The sequence below is a fragment of the Chionomys nivalis genome, chromosome 20, assembly GCF_950005125.1.
Source record: "Chionomys nivalis chromosome 20, mChiNiv1.1, whole genome shotgun sequence".
Lineage (NCBI taxonomy): Eukaryota > Metazoa > Chordata > Mammalia > Rodentia > Cricetidae > Chionomys > Chionomys nivalis.
The window spans coordinates 52,908,020-52,925,072 of NC_080105.1; the positions used below are offsets into that span (position 1 = coordinate 52,908,020).

At 42.3% G+C, this 17,053-nt stretch overlaps 1 protein-coding gene across 2 annotated transcripts in view; it reads left to right on the top strand.

The window, feature by feature from the left end:
* The window catches only part of Csmd1 (CUB and Sushi multiple domains 1), a 1,398,492-nt gene that overhangs the window by 1,254,714 nt on the left and 126,725 nt on the right, over positions 1-17,053 (top strand). For both annotated transcript variants that reach the window (XM_057752269.1, XM_057752268.1), the window contains exons 38-39: positions 11,465-11,583; positions 15,487-15,556. In XM_057752269.1, the coding sequence (XP_057608252.1) occupies positions 11,465-11,583; positions 15,487-15,556 (189 nt within the window). The remainder of the gene's footprint in view (positions 1-11,464; positions 11,584-15,486; positions 15,557-17,053) is intronic.

Here is a 17,053-nt window from a genome sequence, read left to right on the forward strand (position 1 = left end):
GGACGTGTTTTCAGGCTTCAAAACAGCTCAATGTTGGCATTATCTCCTCTAATAAGCGGTTGCAAGTGAGCAAATCCGTGGGTTAGCGTCAATAAGTGATTTTTAAAATTGAGATAAACAGTTTGCCGGAGTGTAATGCGTGTGTTTTCAAAAGGCCACATTCCAGCTGACGATAAATATTCATCTCCAGCCACTATCCGCAGGCCCCGTGCATCATCTGCCTGAGCTTCCCCACTTATTACAGGCATTTGCATGCAAACGCATTCTAATTCATGAGAATAGGGCTCCTCTGGTGACAGTGTAAAATGACCCTGCAAATGCTATTTATGTCGAATACGTCTGGAAAATTCTGCTACACTGATCCATTTTGCGAAGGTTCCACAAATAACGGATGAAACCCTTATTGGCGACTACAGTGTTAACCAAGCCATTAAAATTTTCGCCCTGTTGGAACTGATCATTGTTCTGAGCTCTTGAGAAGTTATCTTACAGTCTCTGGCTTTTCCCTCTCTTTCTGGAGAAGATGTTGGTAACGTAATTAGCCTGTGATTATTGGGGATAATTATGTACTTTGCACATGGACTGTAGCCCTATTAGCATAATTGTCTCCAGCCCACGATATTCTTGGTCAGTATGAGTCTCTAGCAGAGAGACTAATTTCCTCCAATTGCCCATTGAAATGAAGCCTCTTCGGGAACCCAAGGCCTTGTGTGAGAATCCAAGACCATAATTAAGTAATGTGTTTGCTTTTCATTTGACTGAGTATGATATGATATGGACTGTTCCTGGTGGTTGTCTTTGTGGCTGGTGCTGTTTTGAAAACGCATATCATCTATGCATTAAAGGGAACTCAGCTTGTGGCTCTAATTTTTCATAACCTGTTTTAAATGGGTATTGTAAAGTATTTATAGAATTAGCCTTACCACTCTAAAGACTGTTGACTTAAGTTGCCAACGAATCTCTAATATTTTAATACATTGATATATATTTAGACAAGCACTATAAAATGTATATTTACGTATCTCTGCTAAAGCCTCTAAATCCATGTTTTTAGTAAAATGTGTATCCATAAAATGAGAAGAAGAAAGCAACTCCTAGAACACGTGCCACGCAATCTACTTGAGCTGCTGTCTGTCTTCTGTGTTTCTGAGGTGAAAAAAATAAAACAAAAAAAAACCTGTTACCACCATGATGACCATGTATGCAGAGATGCAGCAAGCATTTTACCAGGAATACTGTTTACCAAGCTCCTGGGGGCCAGGAGCCCCCACTGCCACTGGGAGGGGATGTTGCAGATGTCCCTATGTTGTCAATGCTTGCACTGCACACAAGCCCAAGTCTAAAGGGGGAGGAACAAGAAGCCTGTTGAGACTGAAACCCGAAGCACAGTACCTGCTCTGTATCCACATCCCGAGAGAACTCCCCAGTCCTGGTGTGAATGAAGGCCAGGTCTTCTTAATCCAAAGGAGCACTGCGGAATTCTCAAACCCAAACCACTTGCATCTGATGGGGTGGTGCGTGTAGCTCAAGAGTGCATGGTTTAACATGCATGATCCAGAGCATCTGTGTGTATGTATGTGACCTAGCAAGCCTATCACATGGACATATAGCATCTCTGAGCATTTGGGTGTCTAAGAGTGAAGATTCTGGGAAACCCAAGGCACTTAGCCCTGCTTTTCGACAAATTGGTGCACTGGGGTCTTTGGTGCCATCCCCCTACAGATAGCCTGTGGTGGGAATGTCAGGCGTCCTATCTTGTCTCTGAGCCAAGGGAGACTTGGGCCCAGCCTTGGGAGGTTTGCTTGGGTGAAACCAACATGTTTCCCCCGGCTCTACCTCTCCTGTGCTCTGTAGCAGACAGTGTCTGTGCCTCCTGGGAGTGAGGATTTCATCAGAATTCAGCTCACCCAGGTACCTCAGTGTTGTGATGGATTCAGAAAGTTTCTTATTTTATACTTCAGGCTTTGCTTGTTTAAACAAAAGGAATGCTTTCTTTTTCAGATCCTACAGCTCAAATGGATGGGATTTCTAAATTGCCCTCTGTCAAGGGGTATTAGTAATTTAGGTATTTTTAAATTGCTGGGGGGTTTTTTTTGGCTTTTTATTTTTGTGTTTTTAACTACACTTGGGAATTTTAAGGGTTTAAATTGCTCTAGGCCAAAAAAGTTAAATGACTGTTTCCAGGGAAGCCTTAAAATTCTGCAAAAGACCTTAAGTCTTTTGAAGTAAATAATAAACCTTTTAGTAGGGTGGTATCATAATTGAGTATTGATTAGCTGACAACCTGGGTTACCCTGATTATAATAATCGTTATATGTAAAATGTAAGTGTACTTTAATGACAATCTTGTGTTAGTAAATACTCATGAGCACCCTGAGGTACCCATGAAATGGAGCTCTGGCAAGAACCTTGCTGTTTTCCAGCACATTAGAGTGTTCTCTGTGTCTCCATGCTGAGGGTTGCATCGCTTCAACAGAGGCTGGCAGCAAGCATCTGCTTACAATGCAGTAAACTGACCTTACACTGTGCATCTCAGGTCTCTGAGATTTATCTCTATTTACTCAGCCACTGATTTCTAAGGTTTTCTGTAAGAACTTTCACTACCAAAAATTTCCCAACAGCTCTCTTTCAGGCTTCTCCTCCTCTCCTTACCAGAAATGCTTTCCTGGATATAAGTCAATCATTACACTCCCCTCCCCGCCCCCATTGGATCTTAACTGTATTGAGGAACTTGGCAGCTTTTAGGTAATGTAAATTCTGGCTTTTGTCTCCCATCCCAGAGAATTCCAGAGAAGCTTTTGAGAAAGTGAGGGCTACCAGATAATCATAGGTGCCTGGTACCTTTTGCACATGTTACATGCAGCCCAAAAGACTGCGGACAAGTTAAAAGTTTGTTCCTACCTGTGACCTTTGGGTTCTAAAACACCATGTAGTTCACTGTAGAAGTACGATCTAAGTCAGTTCCACAGTTGCCCATCTGGGCAAAGGGACTGGGGTTTTCCACACTGTTCTGCCTTAGTCTTTTGGACTCTCAGATCTCAGAAGATTTAAAAAGTGGGGGACAGGATCGATCTTCTTTTTCTACATAGTAAATCTGAGGCCAACCAGGGATGCATAAGACCCTGTCTCAAAAGCAATAGTGAATAAATTAATTACCTGAAAAGTTAGGTACATTTATAAACATCATTCAAAGTGCAAAGTATCTTGAAAACCCAATAGTTCTATTTCATTAACCTTCTACCAAGTTCTTAGTTTCTTAAATAATGAGCATACTTGTCTTGAGTGTGTATAGTCTTAATTATTTGTTTTGAAGTTGTGTTAAGAATTTAAAGTTCTTACATGTGTTCATAAAATTTTGAGTAATATCAGAATCCAATGTACTATATTATTATACATATTGGTCTTATGTGGCGGCGCAAATGAATGTAGACAGATTATATAGATATATACAGCTTTAATAAGGAAATAAACTTACAGGACCACAGGTTCCCGCGGTGTACCGGAAAAGCGGAGCAAAAGAAAAAGGGCTGCTGGGCTCACGCCCGGCAGATTTATCCGTAAACATTAGCCCGAGGCGAACACGCCCCCAATGGGTGGGGCTATGTCCCTACATCTCCCCCTTTTGTCTAAATAAGATAGAAACAAACCAAATACAACTATATACAATAATAACAAATAATAAATATAACAAACAATATTGAGGACAAAACTTTTGTTAAACATTTTATCTCAAGGAGTCTAAATAACATAGAGAGTAACTACAATTATATAATCTTTAACTCCGTCAAAGATCTGAGAAGGGAATAAATATCACTTAACAATCGAGAGATATCCAAAATGTGCAACAATTGACAGAGACAACTGACTACCTGGGCAATCACCCAAAGTCTCGTTTGTAATGTTGAGTCAACCAACTTTGGCTAAGGCCTAACATAACTGGCATACCATTATTAAAGGCAAGGAACTTTCTTAGGACTATCCTACCCTGTCTTGGCAAGATAAGACAATCCTGTTTTATCCACTTAGGGATATTTTGTATCTTTGTCAGAAGTTGAGGTATGGGCTTTTCTTAACCCAAAGGCCAGTTTTGCCAAGAAGACAAGCTCCCAGTGGAGTGTCTTTGGTGCTCAACGTTCTCTCGGGAGTAGAGTGGTGTTGCCAGGAGTAATTGTGTCTCTTTGGCATAGAAATTTTAGGTTAGATTAAAGGCCATGTCATTCATCACCATATTCTTAAAAATATAGATGCTTACATCCCAAGAAGACACAAGGTATCATCGGGTTTCCTCAAATCTCTAGAACAATAAATATTAATACATATGTATAGACAACAGTAAAATGTGTATTTTAAGTACATGGTACCATAATCTGAGGGTACGATACCTCGCTATAAATCATGGGTCAGGAACTCATCTTTAGGTCAAGTGCGGTCAGCTGTGTTGGCCTCAGGGATGCTTTCATAGATAGCTGGAGATAAGCAGGCATACTGAACACATCTGTAAAGATGCCGATTGCTCCCTGGTGGCTTGAATGGGCTGTCCCCATAGTCTGAACATTTGAATACTTGTCCCTCCTTGGTGCCTTTGGGGGAAGGTTTAGGAGGCATGCCCTTGCTACAGGAGGTCTGTCACTGGGGGAGCACTTTGAAGTTTCAAAAGACTCTGCCATTTCAACTTTGTTGTCTCTGCTTGGTCCTTTTCCTGTATGCCTTTGGAAATTTGAACTCTCAGTTGCTGCTGCTGCTGCTGCTTCTTCTTCTTCTTCTTCTTCTTCTTCTTCTTCTTCTTCTTCTTCTTCTTCTTCTTCTTCTGCTGCTGCTGCTGCTGCTGCTGTTGCAGCCGCCATTGCAGCCACCATGTCTGCCTGCTGCCATGCTTGCCTTCCCAATGTGATTTTGATGGACTCTCATCCCTTCGAAACCATAAATCCAATTAAACCCTTCCTTCTCTTGGTGCCTTCAGTCATAGTGTTTTATCACAGTAATGGAAAACTGACTGATGCGGTCTAGTCAACAAAGAGATAATAAATAAAAACAACAGGCATGTCAGACGTTGTAAGACACTAAAACAAAATGAATGTATTAGAATTCTGGATAGATTCAGCTAAGAAGATATTGTTTCAATGTGTTTTGCTCAGTGTACCTGCCTGACCAATGGGTCTACTGAGTAGTGGGGATTTCAGTCAAATCTAAATATCTTATAGTTGCTTACTTTTATTTAAATAGATGGAGAAAACTCATGAATACAGAATTTTATCCAGTTTACATTAAGTCCATTTATCAGATATCTACATTTTATTTGATTGTTTTCCCTATTAATATAACACACTCTAGAGTGCCTCAACAAAAGCTTATTATGACTGTGATTTCAGACAAAGCCTGGGCCTCTTGTTCAGAATCCCTGACGCTGCAGTAAGCGCACACGTGGGGAGATTTATTTTTGCGTAATTGAGGAAAAGTTCAAGTGTAGTGTCTGACATTTAACAACCTGATCTGAGTCTAATGGACTGGCTGTTCTGAACCAGCTGTCGCTCTAGTAAGCTTAAGTGGAGCGATTCCGGAACTGGTGATGGATATAGCTCTGTGATAAAGACAGCTGGCGAGGCTCTGTTTTTAGCAGTCTTCCCCTTTCATTCAGAAGTGTGACAAACTTAACCAGCACACCCACCTAGTGGCCCAGTGGAAAGTAGGAAACTAGGGTGTTTCACTTTCTGCTGCACAGTGGGGACGTGTCCTGATGTCTGTCTTCGGCGACTGCAAAGTTATGCATTTTGGTCCAATTGTTCAAGGGTTGTTTGTCACCAAAGAACACCCAGTTTTCACGTTAGCCTTTCATTCATAAAACACAAGAGTGGCAGGAAAAGTGTTTTTTAGCTAACGACTGAGATTCTTCAAGCCAAATTTATCACCCCTATATCCTCTGTTAAGGGACAGATATAGACTGCCCTGCCCCATGTCCCTTCATTACAGCTATGTGCTAATTGTTTATGCTGTATTGGTCACTGTGACACAGCAACACAGACTGGAGCTTAGACAGCAGAAGTTGTTGTTCTTACGATCCTGGAACTGGAAACCCAAGGTCAAAGCATTGGTGGAGTCTTCTCCCGCTGAAGATCTACGTGTTGGGTTTGCAGGTCCTGTGCAGGGCTTTTAGTCTGCATTTCCTTCTTCTAACAGCACTGGCTCCCTTGTGAGAATCAGTGTGCATCTGACCCAACACTGGTCCCTTTCTACAGAGCCGAATTTTAAGTCTCAACGGATGTTAAAATTTCAGTGTGTGAACGTTAGAAGGACAGACTTTCATCTCATAACAATAGTAAGAGAGGAAGAGGAAGAGAAAAGGGAGATGAAAGAGGGAGAACAAGAACAAAGGGGAGGAAGAGGAGGACCTATTTGTTTCCATAGGTTCTTGATCTCAAACTGAGGAAGTTGATATAATGTCAACTATAAATTCAACCTGAAAGTAAGGCGTGGTGGCGCTTTACTTACTGCAACTTGGCTTTGGGTGTAGACGATTTTCACCTGGATAAATCACTAACCAAGGTTTCACAATGAGGCTATTGGGCCAATCAGGGCTTCCCAGGTGCTGTGCAGAAGCCTCCCTCCCGTGCTGCTAATGGGTTGCACAAAGCACGTGTGTCCTGAGGACAAGCAAACCTTGGAAACGTGGAACTGAATATGATGGGAAATGTTCTGTTTGTGCAGGATTACTCGGTGTCGTTAAAATGCTGCTATACTCTGTGACTAAACCTCTAAACCCGTAAGTCAGCCTCGATTAAATGTTTTCTTCGTAAGAGTTGCCATGGTCATGGTGTCTCTTCACAGCTATAGGAACCCTAATTAAGATGAAGCTATCATTAATTATCAATAAAACGTCTATTTCATGATCAAAAAGGCTAACATAGATTCAATGAAAAGAATTTTTCAACAGGTGTGGTAATGTGTACTTGACATCCCAGCATTTGGGAGGCTGAAACAGGAGGATTGGGAGTCCAGGCCAGACTTATCTGCAATGATTGAACCTGCCTCAAAAAAAGTATAATCAACTAATAAATTAGTGTTCACATCTACTGGTATTGTACACGTGGATTACAGATGCTCTTTAATTATAGATGCTCTGTCCTTTCCTAGAATGTTATACCCACAAGCATTTGCCAGCTAAAGTATCATCAGTCTAAAGTGCATGTGATTCCCCTGACTGGGTACCAGTTGCCCATCCTTCTGATGTGCTGGAAACTAGGAGCTATGCAGCTTCACAAAAATTGTCTTACCCTGTATCACCAGCCCTGCGAAAAGATCAAAATTCAAAGTTCACAGTGTGGTTTCTACTCAATGCACACTGGTTACCCCCTCATGAAGGTAAAAGTCCCTGTGTTGAAACACTGTCAACAGGGACCATCCGCATTTATCATAGAGCATAATTGACATTGTACCTTTTTTTCTTCTTAAAATTAAAGGATAGCCTTTTGTATCCGCATCGTGTAATGATGATCTCCCCACATATTGAAATGGTACATGCATGCGTAGCATAAGTGTTTATGTCCTAGTTAGCTTTAATCCTCAATTTGACACAGCCTAGGCTCATCTGAGAGGAAAATGTCTGTTGAGGAATTACCTAGAGCAGATTGTCCTGTGGGCGTGTCCATGGGAATTTTCATGGTTGTTCATTGGTGTTGGATGGCCTAGCCCACTGTGGGCAGCACTATTCCCTGGGCAGGTGGTCCTGGACTCTGTAAGAGAGCGAGCTAAATGTGAGTCTGTAGAAACCTGCAAGCTACACTCCTCCATGGTTTGTGCTTCAGTTTCCTGGTTTGTTCCTACCCTGACTTCCCTCAGTGACAAACTAACCTTGAATTATAAGTCAAAGAGTTCCCTTTCTCTTTGGTCTGAGGGTTTTTAATCACAGCAACAGAATAAAACTAGAAGGTTGTACTTGGACTTCCCACTTAGAGCTGCTGTCATGTGCTGTCCATGGTCTTCACTTCTGAGATTCAAGGGAACTCACTTTGGGTTTTTCTGTAGGTTTTGAAGAGCAGCCACAGTGTGTTCCAGAGACCTGATGGGCTATCTGCTCACCTCTGGGGCGAAGCATTCACATTTTATGATCAGCAGTAGGTCAAGTCATTAAACTCTACTTTTGGTCAAATTAGGATACTTATCTTTTTAATGGCTTTGTTTCATGATCTTGGCTTCTACAGGCTAGATTCATGGGAGTTAAGAAACATCCTTCCTACATTCTAAATCAAATTGAAACTTTATGTACTAGCACATTTTAACATCAGAGTGAACAGAAAATACATTGATGGCTAATAAATTATAAAACCGTCATAATGTGTTTGCCACCCCCATACACACAAACGGCCATGAGTTCTTCAGATTTGTGGGGACAAGCCTCACCTTGTCTTCAAGGAGATCAAGGATCCTAGCTGTTCGTGGACCACCTTCCAGTGAGTTCCCTCACTGGGTGTTCCACACCATCACGCATGATGTTAGTTCTAAGCACACCGTGATTAGCTAGGGACAGGAATTCTGTCAAAAGTCATGCAAATAGTTTTCCAGTCTCCTCTTCCTAGATCTTGCTGCCTCTGTAATATTAGTGGAGAATTCTCCTATTGATCTGTTATGTTTAAATCTGTCAACTTTTTAAAGATTAATAGAAAGTACTCTTATATAGCCTAGTGGCCTCAAGCACTCATACCCTTGCCTCATCCCCCTGAGTTCTGGTCTTCCAGGCATGTTCCAACACTAATGCCCCGTTTACCCAGTCTTTAGGTTGTCCTTCAGTGTGTTTGGAGCTTCCTAAATAAACGTACATATGTCTCAATGAGTAACTCATACAGCTGTATGGATTTCTATCACTCCTGTGAGAGTTTGCATTCTTAGTTTCTAACATGGACAGCTGCATGGAGGTGCTGAGAGGGAGGAAAAGCCTAGTGGTGCATCTATCTACATTTCAAATACCATGGTCTCTTTGTGGACCACTCTCAGTCTCCCCATAGGGTTCCCTGGCTGAAATGATGTCTTTGTGCTTTGAGATTAATTAGAAGACACGCGCTACATTTCCTATAATGAGAAATATCGATGTTACCTTCTTCAGATGGTGAATTGGATTTCAGTATAGAATTTAAGGAATGAGAAAATGAAACCCAATTGATACGCAATAACTGCATATAAATCTGCATGTAATAAATAGGAATAACACGTTATACAGCTCACAGAAAGAGAAGCAATTCAGCTATTGAGGTTGGATGTGACTCCTTGCCATTTTAATCTCAATAAATATTTACCAATTTAATCTCAGCAAATTTTTCTTCTTCATTTTGAACATTTTGTGTTATTGAAAACTTTGCTCGTGGCCCTGTTTTTTGAAAACCTGAATGATTCCAAAATGATGCTGTTGTCACATCAGTGTAAATTATGCCTTGTAGGAGTCCAACTTTAATTAGATATTTTCTATAATATTTTATTAACTTTTTACTGAAATTTTAAAAATGAAGCTACACACACAGAGGGAAAGAGAGAGTAAGAGAGAGAGAGGGAGGTCTTGCCAATCTTTAGTGTATAAGTTTTAAATGTAGCTGTGATATCCTATGCAATTGTCTTTTTATGTTTGGCAGTTTAATCTTCAATGACAAACCTTAAGTGGCTTAAAACCCATGTTAGAAATACAACCTATTGTAGTTTAATGCAAATTGTGTTTTATGCTTAAACAGAGCTATTTAGGGAACAATCTATTTCAGCCCGGGAAAGATTTGTGCCATAGCTCACGACTGCTGCCTGTCTCATACAGAATGGCTGCACACTGAGGTGTGGCATATTCTGGCAAGTCCACGTCCCAGCCCAGACTCAATAGCTGGGGCTCAGGTAGCAGTCCCTCTTGGGAAAAATGACACTCCAACTCTGTCTTCCTCTTGAGATAAGGAGAAGGGCACTGATCTCTGGGTGGTCTGGGATGCATGGCTTGCAGATTCAGAGTCACAGAGTAGAAAAAGCATTCTGACATCTTGTGGAAGCCATGGACAGAGGCTACACCATCTTTGGTATGGCTAGATCAACCACAGACTTCTTTAAGGTTTTGGAGTGGTATCAGCTAGAAGGCTCTTCTGGGAAGTAGAGTGGGGAGCATCTGTCTCGGTGGCTATGTTGAGCACAGATAACACTTCCTTTAGTAGTGCATGTTCTTTCTAAGAGCTTTGTGTCTAGAGTAGCGGACCAGCCCCTGTACCCATATGAGCAAGCCCCAGGAGGAGGTAGATCCATGTTGCCACTGCTGTTGACATTCACGTCCGTCATTGCCTTGTTATTGTTTGTGTATTTGTGTGTTTGAAGTCCTAAGGGATGATGCAGCACAGCTGGTCCAGTTTGGGTGGCGCTGCAGGTGGGAGAGACAGTAGGTCTCTCATTATCACCATAGTGCAGGGGAGCTCAAGGGTAGGATGGCCATACTGGACCATGTCACACAAGACTGTGTGACTCCAAATTAACTGGCACTCCCACCACCCACGCTTCCTTCCTGTGTGACATGATGTGTTCCTGTCAAGTTCCAGAACACAAATAAAAGTCCAAGATGACAGGAAGGCTCACCAGTCTCACCAGAGAAGCCCTTCTCCGCTTTCATGGAGCCCTGGAAGGATGGAGGCCAGAATTTATGGAGACAGCTCTGGGCTGGAAAGCCAGAGTCCTAATTAAATTAACACAGATGCCATCATCTCTGTTGTTCACACTCTACCGTCAGAATGCAACCATTTTATAAAACTCGAATCTTTTGGTGAAAAAAAAATTGCATGTTTTATTCAATGAAATGCCATTCTTGTATATTTTCACTTTTCAGAATGATATGGCTGTTAAGTAATACTCAGAGTTAGTTATTCTGATATTTGGTTTGGATTCCAATAGTACATGATAGATTTGTATTGCAATCTGTGAGCAATTTTAATGAAGGGAAGGACCAGGTTACAACATTTTATGTCTGTAACTATTGGTCCTATTTATCCAAGATTGGACTACCCACGAACTTCTTGTTTCTGGGGGTGAGGAGCAGTAGAAGAGGAGAATGAATGTGTGCTTGTATGTCTTTTCGTAGAGAGTAGGAATTCCCAGATTTCCAGACTTGAAAAGTTTCCTCAGAATGCCAGAAAGATGATAAGAGAGCTTCACTCCAGGCTTTTTCTGCAGCAGGAAATGGTCACTTGGTTGCATTCGTATTCAAATTGGGGTGCTGGATGTTAAATGTGGAACTGATAATTTTTTTAATCTAAGAAAAACCTGAATCTCTTCCAAATGAATCAAGGTACTATTAAAGCTTATCTTGCAACTTAGATTTAATTCCCTTTGATCAAACAGCTAGGAGCGTGTAAACCTTTGCCTGTCTCTACAGGAAGTGATGAGAAACAAAGTTCCCACTAGGGATACTAGAAGTGTTGTTGACATTCTCTGATCCCCAGCATCTGTCTTTGTGTCCTTCTAGCTGTGGGTCTGGCTGCGTGCCAGGAGCCTGTTCTCCCGAGCAATGGCATCAAGATAGGAGACCGGTACATGGTGAATGATGTGCTCTCCTTCCAGTGCGAGCCCGGGTACACCTTGCAGGTAGGCACCCCTGGGGCCATGAGGGAGGCCCAGCACGCTCACCTCTGGTGTTCCTACCCTGTGGACATGCTCCAGGTCATGTCCGTGCAGCCAGTGTGTTCCCCTTGCTCTGGGACTGAGCTACCAATGCAGATGATAAATCCAGCATCGTCAGAGTCACGCTGTAAACGCTGAAACCCCTCTGCAGACCTCACCACTGGATTTTTCACAATTATTTTATTTCAAAATTGTGTGTCATTCCCATAATCATGCAGAGAAAAACGAAGGAACCAGACAGTATCAGAGTATCTGTAAACCCCCGCGGGGCTCACAGTTATGGGATGTGTCGCTGGGCCTTGAGCATCAGCACATTTGCCTTTCCCATGATTCCATTCAGTATTTTACCACCAGATACCTTGGGTATTCGCCAACAAAGAACCATTCTGTGATTTTTCAAGAAATTCTATAGACAAGTTCTGCTATAAATTTTTGTAGCTTTTTTTAAAAAACAAAATCATGTAGACATTTCCATAGAAACATTATAAATGGGCAAACAGGTAGATAAATGTTTTTTCTATTGTAATGAAATAGACAATAGGGTCATAACCACTCATGTTTGTACTCGTCATACAGTTCATATCACAAAGTAAATTCTCACATGTTTATCATGACATTGAATTTGTTGTCTTCTTAATGGCATATCTCTAAAATAAGCTCTGTGCCCAACTTCATTAAACAGATTAAGAATCAAGGAAAAGGTGGGATAATATGCAACGAAACAGTGTCACTGTATACAATTACTCTCTCTGCATATTTTTGGTAAACAATTATACCAAGTACCAGTGGACAGCACCTAGAAAAGGCTAGTTCAGGATTAAGACCACCCATCAGTCCCCACAAACCACGTGACATGGGTCATGAGCTCTGTGAGTAGAGGAAAAGAAAGATCTATTGAATCCTCAGCGTGTTTCAGGACATGGATTATGTAGCTGTTGGCAGTATGAAGAAATGTTGTTATATAAGCAAATGACATGCAGTTACTTTCAGGAAAGCCAGACTGTAGCTCACAGTCTTTGGATCTTGCCTGGTGCAGCATGAATCACGTGGACTCTGCATACGGTGGTGTAGTGAGAGCTGCAGTGGGCTGCGTTCCTGGCGCCCGGCCGCCTACACGGCTAGCTTTACCCGAAATAATTACACGAAAACTGTATTCTTTTAAATACTGCTTGGCCCATTAGTTCTAGTCTCTTATTGGCTAGCTCTTACATATTGATCTAACCCATTTCTAATATTCTATGTAGCACCACAAGCTGGATTACCAGGAAAGATCTTAACCTGCATCTGTCTGGAGTGGGAGAATCATGGCGACTGCCTGACTCAGCTTCTTTCTCCCAGCATTCTGTTCTGTTTACTCCACCCACCTAAGGGTTGGCCTATCAAATGGGCCTAGGCAGTTTCTTTATTAATTAACCAATGAAAGCAACAGATTAGAAAGAAATCACTCCCACATCACGGTGGGTTGTAGAAATTGAGCTTTCCCCCCAGAATTCTGTAGCTCTGTGACTGAAGCAGGCAGTTAAGCAGGGATGGGGAGACTAATCAGGGTGGTTCTTCGAGACAAGCATTATATATATATATATATATATATATATATATATATATATATATATATATATGCGCTTGTTACAATTGAAAGAATTCTGAGTCCTGTGTCATGACTTCTGCATGCAGAGGCACCTTGGTCTACTTCCACATGCTTTTCATGTGGTCTTTTTTTCCCCCTGACTTTTGTTATAACTGACTAGAGCTACGTAAATGCCGTCTACTTTCCTCCCGAGAGATCATCATTCAGAGCTGTGTCCTTTTCTGATGTTCATGCTCTTTTGTGTCAAAGATGTGATCTTGCAGCCTCTGTCAGCTTCCTCTTTAAAGTGATTGCTTAAGACCTTGGAGAGCAAATCCTCTTTCAAACAGGGATTTTCTGTAACAGAGGATTGATAATCTTCCTAGACAAGCGATTGTTTCTTAGCCTTGTTCATCACATCGAAACAAGCCATTGTCTTTATTGGGAATAGCACTGAGTCCAGAGTTCGGGGGTGGAGATATTTGCTAACATCTTGTAGCTATTCATTAATAGTCACAAGGACAGAAGTGGATGCTGAGCTGCATTTATTGCGCACTACTTACTTCGCACACATTGACCACATGCTGTCTGGCCGGACACTGCTCCTAAGGCAGTTCTCTCAGAGACATCCATGCGAGACACACAGTGAGACCGGTAGATATTTGCAGAGGTGCTGCCAATAAATCCTGAATATCCGAGTGACCTCTGATACCTAACCAATGTAGCTGTGTTTTCATGCCCTCTTAAAGCATAAAAAACCAAAAATTACTCTTTGGGTAAAATCTTGATGATAAAAATCTCCAGGATCCGATTTTGTATTTGATCCATTACACAAATTTTGTTTGAAATCACTCATCCAAGATGTTTATGGTCTTATCCATGGCAGAATCTGCTCTAGATTTGAAATAAATGACCGCTTTACTGGCAGTCTCCATAAATATCTTTAAAGGCTTTTGCACTTTATGCTTAACCATAACTCAGGAAGGAATTTATTAAATGTAATTTAATGGGTCACAGGATATATAAACACGTTCACTTTGGCATCAGACTGTCCTATTGAAAAACACGGACTTTCAGCTGGGTGTGCCGGTGCATGCTTTTAGTCCTAACACTTTGGGGGAACCAAGGCAGAGGAACTGTGAATTTCAGCTGGGTGTGCCGGTGCATGCTTTTAGTTCTAACACTTTGGGGGACCAAGGCAGAGGAACTGTGAATTTGAGGCCAGGGGGTAACGAAACAAACCTTGACTCAAAACCAAACCTTGTGGTAAAGACAATGGCTGGGCACACACTTGACAAACAAAGCTAAGAAACAAACACATTCTTCCTTTAGAACTATTTTTAAAATGCCAGGAAAAAGGAAAATTGGAATCAGTTTTGTAGCAAAATAATTAGCTTTGGGAGTCAGCCAGCTATCTTTGTTGACCCTAAATGCAAATGTATGCCTCTCGGGTCCCCAGTGGGTACAGTTTGGCCTCCATCACCTCGGTGCCACTTGTAGGTGGTAGATGAAATGTCTGAGATGAAGAGACATGGCAGAGATGGTCACTAAATCACAGGAAAGAAAAATAAAAACAGAACACAGCTGAAGGGGCTATCTAGGGCAGTAGTTCTCAACCTGTGGGTCTCGACTCCTTTGGGGTCAAACAACCTTTTCACAGGGGTCACCTAAGGCCATTCTGATTCATAAGAGTAGAAGTTGCAGTTATGAAGTAGCAACAGAGATAATTTTATGATTCAGAGTCGCCACACCGTGAGGAACTGTATTAAAGGGTCTCACGGAAGTTCAAACTGAAAGAGGAAGGTGAGGATTCATTTCACTACAGAGAGATGGCAGCCATGAGCTGCTTCCCAGTAGACCAGGTGGGGTTAGACAGACAGCGAACATGTGCGACTTGTGCAAAGTCAGGAAAGTTACCCCAAAACATCAGCAAATTCTAGCACACCACACCACCCTGTCACCCCATACTGGTTGTCACCAGTCCCTCTTGCTCCTCAAGTAAAATGATGTGATGATGTTCTTGCTGGGGAATTAAGGCATCCTTTGCCTAGTTCTGTTTGTTCTCCTTAGGCATGATGAAAAGTCAACAGAAATGTCACCTTTTTAGACAGTCAAGATTGTGTTAGTGAAAAGAATCACATCTGTGTTAATTGATTGATTGATTGATCTTTCCAAATGGGACTCATGAACAGTGGTCAGATTCACGGTTTTTCAATGTCCAGAGAAAAGTCCCCTTGCGGTTCATCCCTAAATACTGTACTGCAGTTAACAAACAAGTTTTGTGGCTTTCTTCTCAACAGGGCCGCTCACACATTTCCTGCATGCCAGGGACTGTACGTCGCTGGAATTATCCTTCCCCCTTGTGTATTGGTAAGTACAGCCTGCATAGCCTCACGGAGTGGCCCTCGTTCGGCCAGCTGGCTTCCACCTGTGCCCTTCCATATCCCTCTCAAAGCACACGTTATAGAGAGCACAGTCACATGGGTAGAGTCACAGGAATACACTGAGCACCTCCCTGTACAATTAGAAGTTCAGCTTTTGGGGACTTTGGATCAGGCTACATAGGGAAGCTCTGAGTCTCCCAGCTCAGGGTACCAAACAGTTCAAATCCGTGCCAAAATCCCCATTTATTAATCTATGAAGGAAGCTGGTAACAACTCTGACAGGCTGAGTGGTTTTTCTGAACATGCTGCTCGCCTCCAGAAAAGCATGTTTGGGGAAGCAAAGCTCAGAATTACAAGCAAGCCACTGACTCTCTAGAAGCTGGCGTGTTTGTATTCCACATTGAAAAGCCCAGTGATGGCTGTGTGGAGATGCCCTGATCAGCACTGGACAGCCCCTGCCTATTGAGGGGGAGAACCTATGCCCGAGGCCCAGAGCATCCCAATGCAAGTCACAGGGCATCCAGCCCCTGACCAGAGCCGTAGGATCAGCTTCCCCAGAGTCTGGGGGGGACATCACCACCCTGCAGACACCACCAGTGTCTGTCTTCTGTTCCTGGCCTCAGCCCAGAGACTGTGCTCACTGTTCCAACGAGCCCCACCTCCTCTAGTTCTTTGGGCAGCTGGCACGACAGAGCCTGTGGTCAGCAGCAAATCCAGCAGCCCTGAGCTGGTCACTATATAAAATTCTCTTAAGTTGTTTATTATGCAGTTTATAAACATGACTTTTGATATTTTTTCCCATCCATCAGTCAGATAGTATGGAGGGGGATCAGGCGCTCTTGAGTTTGCAGTCAGCCTTTAGCATTGTGAACTCCCATTTCCCACATGAAGCAATTTCAGTTCTTTCGACTCAAGAGTGGAATTGACTCCCGGCCTGCATATTCAGCTGGGGGCCGTTGTGTTTGCTCGGCGCTTTATAAAAAAAAAAGGTTTTATTTGAATTTGAATAACTAACTTACATTAGCAAGACATCTGACTTTTACATGTCCTCTAATGAGTTTTTTATATTAGCAAATACTGATGTTACATCAACTTCTACAATTTTTGACAAGGTGCACAGAGAGCTCCCCCGTTGTCAAAACTCACACCTGACTGCGATGAGCCTTGGAGACGGATGGAAGAAATCAAAGCATTTTGTAGCTGGCAGCTCCAGGTTTCTCTGAGCTGACAGAATTAGGAACAGGAGTAGTCTGTAGAGAGATCATATTTTGCTCACTGGCTTCCTAGAAGCCGCATGTCCTAATTCCTTATAATCACAGAACTAATAGAGTCAAGGTACATAAGCCACTTTCCCACTGAGGACCGGGCTCTGTTCTCAGAGCTTAACTAATACTGGCTGTTTTTAATATCTCATCAAGCCATGGAGGGACCAGGCAATTTGCCAGGGGCCCAGCAGAGTTAGAGTTCATACTGGGGCAGATGG